The sequence below is a fragment of the Macrotis lagotis genome, chromosome 1 (genome assembly GCF_037893015.1).
Source record: "Macrotis lagotis isolate mMagLag1 chromosome 1, bilby.v1.9.chrom.fasta, whole genome shotgun sequence".
NCBI lineage: Eukaryota > Metazoa > Chordata > Mammalia > Peramelemorphia > Peramelidae > Macrotis > Macrotis lagotis.
The window spans coordinates 92,538,443-92,552,481 of NC_133658.1; the positions used below are offsets into that span (position 1 = coordinate 92,538,443).

At 40.4% G+C, this 14,039-nt stretch overlaps 1 protein-coding gene across 2 annotated transcripts; it reads right to left on the reverse strand.

Moving 5' to 3' along the window:
• Positions 1–445: 445 nt before the first annotated feature.
• Positions 446–13,654, reverse strand: LOC141500990 (cytochrome c oxidase subunit 7A2-like, mitochondrial). 2 transcript variants are annotated; one of them, XM_074204627.1, is made up of 3 exons: positions 13,513–13,654; positions 4,370–4,501; positions 446–1,377 (listed from the first exon to the last, which is right to left on the reverse strand). In XM_074204627.1, exons 1-3 carry the CDS (start codon positions 13,582–13,584, stop codon positions 1,240–1,242), a joined length of 342 nt encoding a protein of 113 aa, XP_074060728.1. In that variant the 5' UTR covers positions 13,585–13,654; the 3' UTR covers positions 446–1,239. The 2 variants fall into 2 exon arrangements, with proteins under 2 accessions (XP_074060728.1, XP_074060722.1); XM_074204621.1 differs by having other exon boundaries at positions 446–1,380; positions 13,513–13,652.
• Positions 13,655–14,039: the final 385 nt, after the last annotated feature.

Sequence of the window (14,039 nt, forward strand, 5' to 3'; positions counted from 1 at the left end):
CTTATGCTATGAAGAGCTAATGCTCCCTACAAATTTATCCTTAAAATAAGAGTGTGGGTTTTTGATTCTAAGGAAGTATAGGCTAGAATCAAAGGTTCACGTATTTAGAAAGAACAAGATTCTCACTCTTCTAAATAAAAGAAAATCAAATAGAATTCTTCATAAATGTTACAGAGAAGAAAAAAGTTACTATCTAATGAACTATGAATTACAACAGCATTTCATTAAGAAGTAAAGGCACTGACTGTCTTATAAGGACCATATAGTCCTATTGTATTTGATTTATCATCAACTCTCAGGAAGCTGTCATACTTAAATGTTCAAAAAAAGTCTTTCCAAGACTATCCTGTGTAATTTTTAAAAAGCAATGCAACAATCAAAACATGTCTGTTAAGAAATTATATGTTGAAAAGGTCATTTAATTCAAAATAAAAACTCAGCTTGAAACTTCTCAATTCTTGCATTTATTCCACAAGCAAAAATAAATTATACCATAAGGCTACAGCAATTTAACAAGAGTAAAGAAGAACCACAGGGAGGGAAATACTGTACAACAGTTCAGTCCAAAGTGCAAAACTTTCAATAAGAGCTGTTCTGTTCCCATGGTGGAATAAATACAGAATCTTCATTTTTGGAATATTTAAAGATCAGGCATATAACCTCTTTGAAACTATATGACAAAGTTACAGGTATTATGGACAGTTAACAGAATATAATACCATGCTGCAAGATGAAAAAATTCCCCAAATTAACAACTAATTAAATTCCCAGTGAAACCTGTGGTGTCAAAAAGAACAGATTTTTGGCATCAGGATGTTAAAGGCCTTGCTATCACTGGTGCTGGCTTCAGTGAATCCCCTCCTCCCAGCACATCTGGTGACAGAAAAGCTTCCCCAACTTAGAATCTCTCTTGTGGGCTGGAAGGCACAACCAGAAATCTCTGGTGGCCTTATAAAAGTGAGTTGTGAATGAGCTAGCCTGCCAACCTCTGGAGAAATGAGAGGTCAAATTAGAAGGGTATCATCACTTTTGCTTAAATAATAACTTCAAAATGTTCTGATAACCCACTTCTTTTCAGAAACCAACCAACCAAAATGTTTCCTCATTGATCAGCCCTCTAATTCATTCTGAACAATATAAACTTACACAGGTCAAAAAAAATCACTATTAGGAAAATAGACAATTCAAAGGGTTTTATGCCAAAACTCTTGTTAATAAATCAGTATTATGAAATGCAGTTCATTTGTTTTTGGGTTGTGAAGCCATGTAGAGAGCTATCAGGCAGTAGATGGTCCCTCCCAGAGTCAAAGCCATGGTGGTCCGATAGAGCATTTGGTCAGGTAGACCGTGTTTCAAGTGGACAGGTAGACCATCAGACTTCTTGGAGGAAAGAAAACAGCAAGTATTAATATATTGCAAGTACCAAGGAGCAAGAAGATACAAGTCAAGAGATTCTAAAACTAATCCACTAGCATGATAAATTTTTATAAGAAACAAAATTAATTCCTGTGAACATTAAATAAAATACTAGACATTTTCACATAAACATAGTTTCTAAATATGCAGTCATTCCCAATTTGGGCTTAAGTAAATATATCTTTTATGACACAGAGTTCTTATTTCTGAGGCACTTAATCAAAGACTAAGTTTAATGAGGAAAAGCATACTCAAGAACGAAAGATCTAATATAAAATCAGTACTCAGGCAAAACAAAATACTGTTTGCTTAATATGCAAGCCTGAACCTAAGAAAACCAAAGTCTGAATACAAAGGCCTATTAAGTATGTATGAGTTCAGGTCCATTTTTGTACTTCATTTTCCATTAAGCTTTTAAAATCTTGTATATGGGGTGGCTAGGTGGCGCAGTGGACAGAGCACCAGTCCTGGAGTCAGGAGGACCTGAGTTCAAGTCCGACCTCAGACACTTATCCCCACTGCCTTGCAAAAACCTAAAAAACAAACAAAAAAACAAAACAAAAAAAAAACACAAATAAAATCTGTATATTAAGTGAAAATCTATAAAAGTAGCTTCAGTCCATAAAGTTCCATCATCTCCAAAATGCTTCACTTCTACCTTCAATTCATTAAAATACCCTCTCAGGTCCTGTTCATCAGATAAAAAAAGCAATGGGTAGTACCCCAGTTCAAAGAAAATCATCTTACAAATGGGAACAGAACTACATTTGGAGTCTGGAAGCCTGGGCCAGCTGACTTCATGTCACTGAGCAGCCTCAGTTTCTTTATCTATCAAAGGAAAACTGGATAAGACAATTTCTAAGTCTCTTTCAGTTTGAGATCAGGGCATTTATGGGTCGAACACAGAAATCAAACAATCACCAGGAGTTCCCAGTTGCTGGGCTCTGAGCAAGGCCCTGGGAGCTCTTACTCGAAGGAGACAGGGAGGATACATGGAGGGTAAATGGAGAGGGGAGTGGGCACAAAGCTGGGGGGTTCAGGAAAGGTCAACCCCCTGATTTAAGGAGCAATATCCACAAAGAACAGCAAGCAACAGTCATGTTAGAACCCAGAGTTCATGGAGACAGGAAGAGATCAAACTGTTGAGAGCTTTAAATAACTAGGAGAATAAAGCTGATTCTAGAGGCAATAAAGAGCCCCTGAAAGTTAACTGGGATATACTAGAACTTCATTAGTGTGGGGAGAAAGTGAGGAAGTAACATGGGCAGAACCTGCACGTTGATGGCCATATAGAGGATGGACTGAAAGACAGAGAGACTAGAGGTAGAACAACTAATATATTATTGTGACAATCTAAAGGAAAAGTTCTAAGTGTCAGGAAGGGGATAGTGATTAGCCTACAGGAAGGAGGAAGCCTACAAGAGATGTGGAGAAAGACTGACCAGATGTGGTAGATGACTGTTGATGTGAGCTGAGTGAGAATGAGTAGAAAGACAGTGGCATAAGGGGGGGGGGGGGGGGGTAATGAATATTTCTGCAATCAGTAAAGGATACTCTGCAACACCTCTTTTTCTTAGTTTTTTTTTTTTTTGCAAGGCAAATGGGGTTAAGTGGCTTGCCCAAGGCCACACAGCTAGGTAATTATTAAGTGTCTGTGGCAAATTTTGAACCCTGACTCCAGGGCCAGTGCTCTATCCACTGCACCACCTAGCCACCCCTCTTTTTTCTTAACAGTAAGCTTTAATTATGCATATGGGGGCAGTGTAGTGGACAGAGCACAAGTTCTGGAGTCAGAAGGACCTGAGTTCAAATTTGACCTCAGACATTTAATAATTACCCAGCTGTGTGACCTTGGGCAAGTCACTTGAGCCTATTGTTTTGTAAAAACAAGGGGAAAAAATTATGCATACAGATTATCCATTTTTTGAAATGAATATATTTAGAATATTTGAATTCCAATCTCACTTGCTTCTGCTTTTCAGCAAGTTTCAGAGGCTCTAGATCTTAAATGGACTTTAGGGATCATCTCATTAAACCCCCTTACTTTTACAATGAAGAAACCAAGGCCCAGAGGAATGACTCATCCAAAGTCACATAGATCACAAATAGCAGCATCTGGCTGGAGGCCCTTTTATTATACCACAATGAACCTTATTCCCTTGTAGGCTGAGAATGGAGAAGGACTGAATTTTAATAATTTAATCTTCTAAAAAAATTATGACATGGAACTGCTAGCAATTTTTTTTAGTTTTTTTTTTGCAAGGCAAATGGGGTTAAGTGGCTTGCCCAAGGCCACACAGCTAGGTAATTATTAAGTGTCTGAGACCGGATTTGAGCCCAGGTACTCCTGACTCCAAGGCCGGTGCTTTATCCACTCACTGCGCCACCTAGCCGCCCCTTGCTAGCAATTTTTTAAAAAATCATGACCCTGTCTTTAAAGCTAAACAGAATGCTTTTTGGATTATTCACCTCCTCTAATGCAGACATATCAAGACTTAATTGTGTATCCAACTAAAAAATCTTTGATCCTATGAAATGCCACCTGTAACATAAGTACTTCACTTTAATCAGAAAGTAAAAATAAAGTCTGTAGATAAAAGGAAAAAAATTACTTTCAAGGGATGTGAGGAAATGATTAATATGGATCTAAGTTTAGCATAGTTACCCATGGAGAGCCTATATTAAATTACTTCTGTCAGGGGAGAAGAGAGGGAAGAGAGGGAGAAAAATATGAAACACAAAACCTTACAAAAAAAAAAAAAGACTGGTTAAAAACTACCATTGCGTGTAGTTGGATAAACAAATAAACAAAAATATTTAAATTAGAAAAAAGTCATGTATGAAAATGGAGGTGGTATGAGTACTAAAACAGACAACTCAAGTTGTGGGAAGAAAACTTCTTAAAAGGTCACAAAAAAACTGAATATTTCATAAGTTTTTTTTCTACTCATACCTGAAAAAATTTCTGCAGCTCTGGAACTTTGTTTTTCCCAGCATAATCATATGGAGTTATTTCTGAGGCAAATTTTGTTGGTGTGGCAAATATGATAGGTGGTGATTCTGAGGATGCCACAGGTTTTAAACCCTGTAAAGAAAGGAAAAAAAAATAATTATTGGGTTGAAATTTAAGTGAATCTTCTAAGAAGCTCTGCTCTCAGGAATGGTGGGGGCCCAGATACATAGTCAAACCCTTTCCTCTCATTCTCCTCTCCCCAAAAGTCTGCCGTCCAGTCTACCAACACTCTACAAAGAAGTTCTGCCCCTTCTTTTATGACAAACCTTGCTCTAAACATGCACTCTCCCTCCAAAGAAAAAGGACTAGGCTTAAGATTTCATCATTGTAAGGAATTTCCAGAGTGGAAATCCCCCTTAATTTATTCTTACAGAGAGGTTAGGTCATTGTTTTAGACTAGAATGTTTTGAAGGTCAAACCTGAACTGAGGTCTTCCAAGGCAGCCTTCTGACCACTATCCCTTGCTGCCACTTATAAACACTTTTTCCTCAAGAAAAAAATCTAGGTCCACTAGAAGATCAAAAAGTAGGACTTTCACATGAAGTCTACGGCAGGGCATTAATTCCATGCTTAAGAAATGACTATGAATAAAAACAGGCTAGAATTTAAATGAATTACATATGACTGGAGAGGTTAGAATAAGAGTCTTGAAAAGTAGTGAGAAATAAACATTGGACAGGACTGTGAGAGAATTTACATGGTAGGTCAAGGATCTGAAGCTGAGGATTAATGGTCAGAGCTTAACCTGGGAAAGAATAATCTGACATTGTTTAGGATGGGTTGGAGAAGAGAGAAACAAGCAGGACAAGAGAGAGATGTAATGAGGGCCTTGGATAAGATCATTTAGTCATTTCTGAAGACAAAAATTAGGCAACTCAAGATATAATGAAACATTACTGAATATCAAGGCCAACACGAACATGATATCTGACTAAAGATTAAGAATGAACATTTGACACCAATATGGCGCTGATACCTAATTCGGGAAGAGTCAAAACACAGAAAGAAAATTATAGACCAATTTCCCTAATGAATATGGATGCAAAAATCTTAAAACAAAATATTAGAAAAATGATTACAAAAAGTTATTACTAAGATAGTACACTATGACCAAAAATATTTCAAATGGCAGAAATGTGAAAAGCATAAATTCTGGGAATGGCAAATGCATAGTGATGGGGAAGTAAAGAACAACTAAGATATTGATAAATAAAGTAAGAGTAGACTAATGAACTGAGCAGCGAAATGGTGCCATAGTGTGGAAAGCATCAGGCTGAGTCGGGAAGGCTTATCTTTTTCTAAGTCCAAATCCAGCCTCAGACACTCACGAGCTCTGTGATTGTGGGAATGTCACTAAACCCTGCTTGACTCAGTTTCTATACCTGTTAAAATGAGCTGGAAAAGGAATGACAAACCTCTCCAGGAACTTTGTCAAGAAAACCCCAAATGGGGGTCATAAAGAGTCAGACATGACTGCTAAATGACCAAACAGCAACCAGGACTAGAAAGCTAAGTGAGGCGTTTTTACTTTCTTCTCTAAGAACAGGGAGCCCCTGAAAGTTTGGGGGCAGGTGAGTACCATGGCCTTATGAAAGTTCAACTGGCAACAATGGGAAGGGTGAACTGAAAACAGGAGTCAGGGAAACCGGTTAGGAGGCTTTTACGTGGGGAAGAAATTACAGAAATCCAAGTGGAAAAGGAAAGGAATAAAGAGATGTAAAAGTCTGGAGATGTTTGGAAAAGTTCTGTGCTTTTAAACCTCAGTGTTCGAAGGATCGGTAGTATCATCAACATATAGGAAAGGAGGAGAGAAGCAAGAGTTTTGTTTTACAAAGGAGTAGGAGGAAATTAAACTTGAGAGGACAATGAAACATTAGAGATATCAAGTAGGCATGTGGAAATGGGAACAGGACAACTGCACTTTCAGAGTTACAGTTTTGAAGCCATGTGCACAAATGAGATATTAAAGAGAAAAAATGGAGAAAGCTAGATAGTTTGGAAAAAGATGAACCATTGAAGGCTAATGTCTACACTCACTGTCTCTACTTCTCTCAATAATTTCTCAAACCTTTGAAATCTGTCTTCCCTACATTATCACTCAACTGTAGTTGCTCTCTCAAAATATCAATGATGGGGGCAGCTAGGTGGCCCAGTGGATAGAACATCAGGAGGGCCCGAGTTCAAAACCAGCCTCAGATACAGAATACTTTCTTAGCTGTGTGAACTTGGGCAAGTCACTTAACCCCAATGCCTTGCAATCCCCCCACCAAAAAAAAGGTATCAATGAATTCTTAATTGCCAAATCTAAAGGTCTTTTCTCAGTCCTGATTCTTATTTTCAAATCTTCTTTACTTCTCCCCCTACACTCTATTTCTTAGTAACGTAACAGAGACCATGAGTTTAATTATAATCTCTATGCAGATGATATATGTGTGTCTAAAACCATCTAAATAGTCTCTCCCCTAAGCTTTACTCCCACAACAGCATTTGTCTATTAGACATTCCAAAATGAATGTCACAGAAACACCTTAAACTCAACATGACCAAAACTAAACCCAATCTTCCCCCCAAACCATCTCCTCTTCCAAACTTCCTTATTTCTGTGAAAGGTACTACCATCCTGCCAACCTCTAGGACTGTGACCTCAGCATCATTCTGGACTCCTCAATCTCCCTCATCCCACATATCCAACCAGCTGTTTCTACATTCACTACACCTCTCTCTTCTGATCCCTCCCTCTTCTCTATTCACAAAGCTACAACCTAAATACAGGCCTTCATCATCTTTTACCTGTATTATTCTTACAGTCACCTAACTGGTTACCAGTATCAATTCTCTCACCATTCCAGTCCAAGCTATGTGCTGTCTCCAAAATAATTTTCCTAAGCAAAGATCTGATCATTTCACTTCTCTACTCAATCAACTGTAATGGCTTTCTATAATTTCTAAAATAAAATAGCTTTGAAAGTTCTCCATGTTCAAATCCAACCTCAGACACTCAGACACCAAGGCCGTGTGGCCTTGGGCAAGCCACTTAACCCCATTGCCTTGAAAAATCTAAAAAGTTCTCTATGATCTGTTCCTCATTTCTTTCCAGACCTCCCTCCCTCCCTCTCTCTCTCTCTCCCCCTCCCCCCCCACCTCTTTTTCTCTCTCATCTGTGTGTGCAATCCAGTCAAAGTGACCTGTATTCTGGTCCTCAAACATAATACATTATCTTCTGACCCTAAAGCTTTTGCACTGACCATCTCCCATGCTTGAAACAAACTCCATCTTCACCTCCAAATTCAGAGATCAAATCTTCCTCTAAGATGCAACTGAAGCACAATCTTCTGCATGAAACCTTTCCTAATCTCAACTGCTACTGCCTTCCTCCCAAAAGACCTTATGCTTAATTATGTATTTAATCCTACTTATACTTATGTATACCCTTTGCACACAGATTATTTTATCTGTTTTTATATCCAGTGTCTGCCATAGGGCCTGCCACATAACAGAGGGATTAATACTTGTTGAATAACTACTAAATCAGACACAGGTAAGCAGAAAACTAGGACTATTATAGAAGTAAAGAGAGGATGGATTATAAGGAAGTCAATGAGAGTTCTGAATGCTATACAGATAAGAAAAATAAGACCTGAGAAAAGGTCACTGGATTTGGCAAATTAAAAGGTTGGCTTTAGAGAAGCAGTTTATTTAAGTGGTGGAAACAAAAGACAAGTTATAGGGGATTAAGTAATAAGTGGCATGATAATAAGTGTAGATAATTTCTAGAAATTTAGCAATGAGAGGGAAGAAAGATACAGCTTGAGAAGATGGCAGGATCCAGGGAAGCTTTTTGTTTAGAGAAAAAGAGTCAAAAGAAAATGAAAAATGAATAAGTAATAAATAGAGCAAGATTCCAGGAAAAAGAAAAAGGTAGGATCTTGGACACAAGTAGAGATAACTTTTCCTAGCAAAAGGGGAAGGGAACAGCAGATATAAGAAGATGGGTTTTGAGGTATAGAGAACAAATTGGGCTAGATGGTTTCAATTTCAGTAAAACAAGAGTCATGGATTTCTAATGGAAGTAATAGTAAAGACAAGGACTTGGGGAAAGAGGTTTTGAACAGCTACTGTAATGTGACAGGGAGTCAGAGATGAGAAGGACTGCTGTGCCAGCATGAGGACCAAGGTCAGAACATAAATTTGTAAGCAACTCACAATATACAGACTTAATGGCAAAGAAAGTTTGATTCAGAGGTGGTCTTGACTCCAGAAATAATAACGAGCCAGGAATGCAAGGCTGAATTTAGATTTTATGTGGTAGAAAATAGGGAGAAGTCACATGATCAAATTTTGCAGCTATCCTAATGATACATTAGAACAGTTCTTCATCTTTTGTGTTTTGGGAACTCTGGCAATTAAGCCAAAGTGTAATTAAGTCTCTGGACCCCTTCTCAGAATCAAATTTTAAATCAAATTTAACACCTTCTCTCCATAAAAATATAAAATAAACAAAACAAAAGGCAAGAATAGTGAAAATTGGGGGGGCAGCTAGGTGGTGCAGTGGATAGAGCACTGGCCCTGGAGTCAGGAGTAACTGAGTTCAAATCCAGTTTCAGACACTTAATAATTACCTAGCTGTGTGACCTTGGGCAAGTCACTGAACCCCATTGCCTTGCAAAAAACCTAAAAAAAAATACTGAAAATTATTAAAATATTCTAAAAACATATTCACAGACCCCAGGTTAAAAACCCCTGAATTAGAGGAAGGAGAAGTTTAAAGGAGAGGGCAGAAAAAAAAGGAGAGGAAACTTCTAAAATAGTAGAGAGAAGAGGAAATGAACCCTGGACTCCCTAGTCAGCAGTAGGAAAAGAATGGCAACCTTGGTCAGTGAAATGGGCAGAACTTGATAAGACGGAAGCAATAGGGATAGAAAAGAATCAGTTTCTTTTTTTAATTAATTTTTCCAGCTACATGCAAAGAAAATTTTCAACATTTATTATTCTGTAAGGTTTTTGAGTTCCACATTTTTCTCCCTCCTCTCCTTGACAATGATAATTTGATGTAGGTTATACATGTAACACTAAGAACAACAAAGTTTCAAGCATAGGCTCCTGGGGAAATGAAACGTAAACTGGCAACTGATCCTGGAAAATGAAAAATGGACTATTAGTAACTAATTCTACTGTTTTTAGAATTCAGTTTTATTACTTTCTTGGTGAAACTTAACACAGTTACATACTTTTACAAAACAAGCTAAGAAAACCTTAAATCAACTGAGAGAATATCACCTAATGTAATTAAAATTAAAAATGCTTCCTCCAAAATACACCTTCCTAACACTACTTGTCTCAATACTCTTAACAGTTTATCTATTCTTTCATCTACATATCTCAAAATCTTTCTAGAAGTCCTTCTCAATTTGCTTTTCTACTTTAGTATCTGAAGGAGAGAACTCCAAGGCCAATCACTCTACTTGGGATTTCATCGTATCTCCTCTGCCTGTCTCCCTTCTTCACACCCCAGCAGTCTCTCTCATTTTTAATCTATCCTTATCCTTTAGTTCTGTCTCAATGAACTACAAACATCCCTCCACCCTTTTAAAAAAACGTTTAGTCTTGCCATTTCATAAGTCATCTTTCCTGTATCTTTTCTCCTTTCACAGTCAAACCTCAAATTCTTTTCCTGATTTTATTTGACCTCTCTGAAGCAAGAGGCCCTTATCAATCATTCTCTCTTGAAGTTTCAGTGTTGGTTCTATCTTATCTCACTGCACCTCAGGCTCCTTTGCTGGATATATCAACCATGTCTCTGAGTAAAATTCCAAAACTCTGCTATGCTACAGGCCTTTTTTCTATAATCTTTCTAGCATTAACTTAATTATCATTCTATCTACTACAACCAGTCCATATTTTACTCCTAAACTGTAGTCCTCTATTGATAGGAACCTGCTGGATATATCTACCTGGATGTTTCCTGGCATCTCAAACTATACTTTTTCAAAATCGAACTCACTAAATTCTCTAGTAAATTCATCTCTCTTCTCAAATTTCCCCATTTCTTATGTTTTGCATGACTGCACATGTAAAATCTATATGAAATTGTTTGCTTTCTCAAGGAGAGGGGGAGGGGCTGGGGAGGAGAGAATTTAGAATTCAAAGTATTTTCAAAAACAAATGGTAAAAATTGTTTTTATGTATAATTGGAAAAAATATATAAAAGCCTTCACTTGAAAAAAGTTAATTTCCCTATAACTGATGAAGATCTCACTATTCTTTCAATCACCCAGTTTCCCATTCTTGAATTGAGGCCAAGTCTGTTTCCGCATTGCTCACATCTACCTTCTCTCCATTCATACAACCACCACCCTCACTGTTCATCATTATTTCAATAGCCTCTCCAGATAGGTCTTCTTTCTAAGCCATTCTCCACACAAATGCCAAATACCCCTAAAATATCAACTTTCTACTAAAAAAAACTGCAGTTCCAACTGACATTTCTACAATCTGGTTCTGACTGACCTGGAAGCATGTCACCAAGAGAAGGGAATTAAGGACTTGGAGCTAAAAATATAATTTAAGCTCTTTCAATAAAGTAGGGAACTGAAAGATCTGAGGAGGAAGCAAGTACTTTCTCCTATGAGAAACAACACATTAAAGGTCAAAGGAAGAAAAGAATAGTAGTGTTTGAAACCAACCTACTGAGGCAGCTCCTGGTCAATAGAAGAGATTGATAATTACTCTCCATTTCTGATAATTCATGTGTGCACAAAGAATATTGGCAGAAGGTGCCAAAACACAGGTGGTGTTTTCATAACTAATGACTTACTGAAGGCAAAAGATGCAGAAAAGAAAGGCATATTTGGGAAGTGAACAGCTGATTAAGAAGATGGTGTCTGAAAATGGGATTTCTAATTCTAGAATGCCTTAAAATAGAAGAATGACAGCCCAGGGATGAAGGGCACCCAGTAACTATTTAGAATCTATCTGTCCATTGTCTTGCAAATTTAACCAAAAAGACAAAGTAAAATAGCAACAGCAATAATAAAGCTGCATTTATATAGTGCTTTAATATTTAAGTAAATTATATGTCATTTGAAATTCGTATACAACCCTTTGAAGTTGTCTTACTCTAATCTCCCATTGTACAAATGAGAAAGTAAATTACTTGCTCTGGGTCATAGGACTAAAAAGTGTTAGAGGAAGGATTTAAAACCAGTTCTTTCAGACTCCAAATTCAGAAGTGATAAAAATGTGTCTGTATCTGTTTGTCTGTCTATGATTCTCACTGTAAGGAAAAAAAAATCTTCAAATCAATGCTGTCCTGAAATAAAAGGCTTTGGAAGGTGGTAAATCCACTTACTGTGAGTTAAAAAAAAAAAAAAAGCCTAGATGACCAGGTGGATAGGAAGGATTATTTTTAGGGTTTATGGTTACTTCGTAGTCTTTGGATTCTGAAATGTTCTGATTCTGTAAAGACCCAATGACTTTCTAGGCCTTTTTTTTCATGTTATTCCCTTTCACTCATGTTATGTTCCAAACAAATGGCCTACTGGCTGTTTTCATATTCCAGTTTTGCTGCAGTGAATTCACTGTGATTTTCTGGGGGAGGGAGGTGGGAGTGGGGGTTTATAGTGTTTGCCTTTCTTTCATTGTATTCCACAGTAAATTCTTAATAAATGCTTGTTTACTGACTCCTCTCAGTCAAGAATATTGATTAAATGCCTACCGGGTAGCAGATACTGCTGAAAGCCAGAATATAATGAAAAGCATTGGGGAGTTCAGTCTAGTGGGGAAAACAACAAAAGATACAAAACAAACCTTAGACAGGATAATTAGGAACTAGCTAAAAGAGGGAAGGCACTAGAGCTAAGGAGCACTGGGAAAGATTTTGTACAAAACTTGAACCAGAAACCAAGAAGCAGCGATTAAGAAAGAGAATTCCAAGTATGGAGGAACAAACCAGTGAGTTCAGTCTAATGGGGGAAACAACAAAAGATGCAAACAAACCTTAGACTAGATAATTAGGAACTAGCTAAAAGAGGGAAGAACAACAAAAGATGCAAACAAACCTTAGACTAGATAATTAGGAACTAGCTAAAAGAGGGAAGAGCTAAGGAGCACGGGGAAAGATTTTGTGCAAAACTTGAACCAGAAACCAAGAAGCAGCGATTAAGAGAGAGAGAATTCCAAGTATGGAGGAACAAAGCAGTGAGTTCAGTCCAATGGGGGAAACAACAAAAGATGCAAACAAACCTTACGACCAGATAATTAGGAACTAGCTAAAAGAGGGAAGGCACTAGAGCTAAGGAGCACGGGGAAAGATTTCCTATAGAAGCCAAAAAAAGCCGAGAAGCAGAGGTTAGGAGAATTCCAAGTATGGAGGCACTGAAGAGTTCGGCGTCTAGGCAAGGAGTGGCGAATGGAGAACACAAGGACAGCAGGGGCCAGATGACCAAGGCCTCAGAACAGAGTCTGCTGGACAGTCACCTGCCGCGATCAGACCCGGACTTTAGGAAAAGCACTTCGCTGGCTTACTAGAGGACGGAGAGGCTTGGGGCCGGACACCTCAACAGTCCAGACACCAGAAGTTCCAAGGGCCCGGCCCGGGCCTGTGCGGTGTCAGAGGAAAGAAAGAAGCGAATTAAAGAAATGTTATAGAAATGGAAGTGAGGGAATCTGGAGTCGGGAGGACCCGGGTTCAAATCCGACCTCAGACACTTAATAATGACCTAGCCGTGTGACCTTGGGCAAGCCACGTAACCGTTTGCCTTGCAAAAGCCTAAAAAAAAGTCGAAAAAATAGAAAAAAAAGAAGTGGGGGTGAGAGAGAACGAAGACCTCGGCTGCCAGTCGGGGTGATTGCTAATGCACGAGGCGCTCGGTGCCCGGGCCCGGCAGGAGGCCGCCGGGGGTGCAACTCGGGGTGACGGCGGGGCCGCCCGGACCACTCGTCCTTCTTCACTTGCACCCCGCCCCCCGCCCCCCCCCTCCGGGCCCCCCGGGCCCCCCGCGCTCGGGGCGCGCCGCCGCCGGGCGGAGGCCACGAGGCGGCCGGGGCTGGCACCCCTCGCCGGCCAGGCGCGTGGGCCCCGGTACCTGAGGGCTGTAGGCGGACGAGGCCCAGGCCCCGGCCAGCTTCTGGGTGAAGCCGCTGAACTTGTAGTACATGTCGCCCGCGCGCCCGACCTCCGGAACCGGCGGGGCCGCGGCGCCGGGACCCGGAGAGACCGGAAGGGGCGGGCCCCGCCTCAGGACCCCGCGCTCCGGCCCCGCCGCGGCGCTGGGGCGTCCGCGGAGAATGCCGGGCTACAAGGAAGCGCCGGCGCCTCTCGAGCCGGAAACGGGAGCCGGGAGTTTCCCGGACGCCTCTAGGCGGAGGCTCAGAGCCGGGGAAGGGACCTGGAGCTGGCGGGACCGACTGCGCATGTGCGCGCTCCGACGCGCCGCCCGGAGTCCGGAAACGGCCTTCCCCAGCTGCCTCGGGCGGGGGGGCCGCGGGGAGCGGGAGCGTCTGCGCCTGCGCCGGGCCGGGCCGGGCGTGGGCCGCCCCTTCGGCCCCCGAACCCCGGCCCCGGCCCGACTCGTTGCCCCCCCCCCCCCCCGGGGCGCGCCGCTTGCGCTCC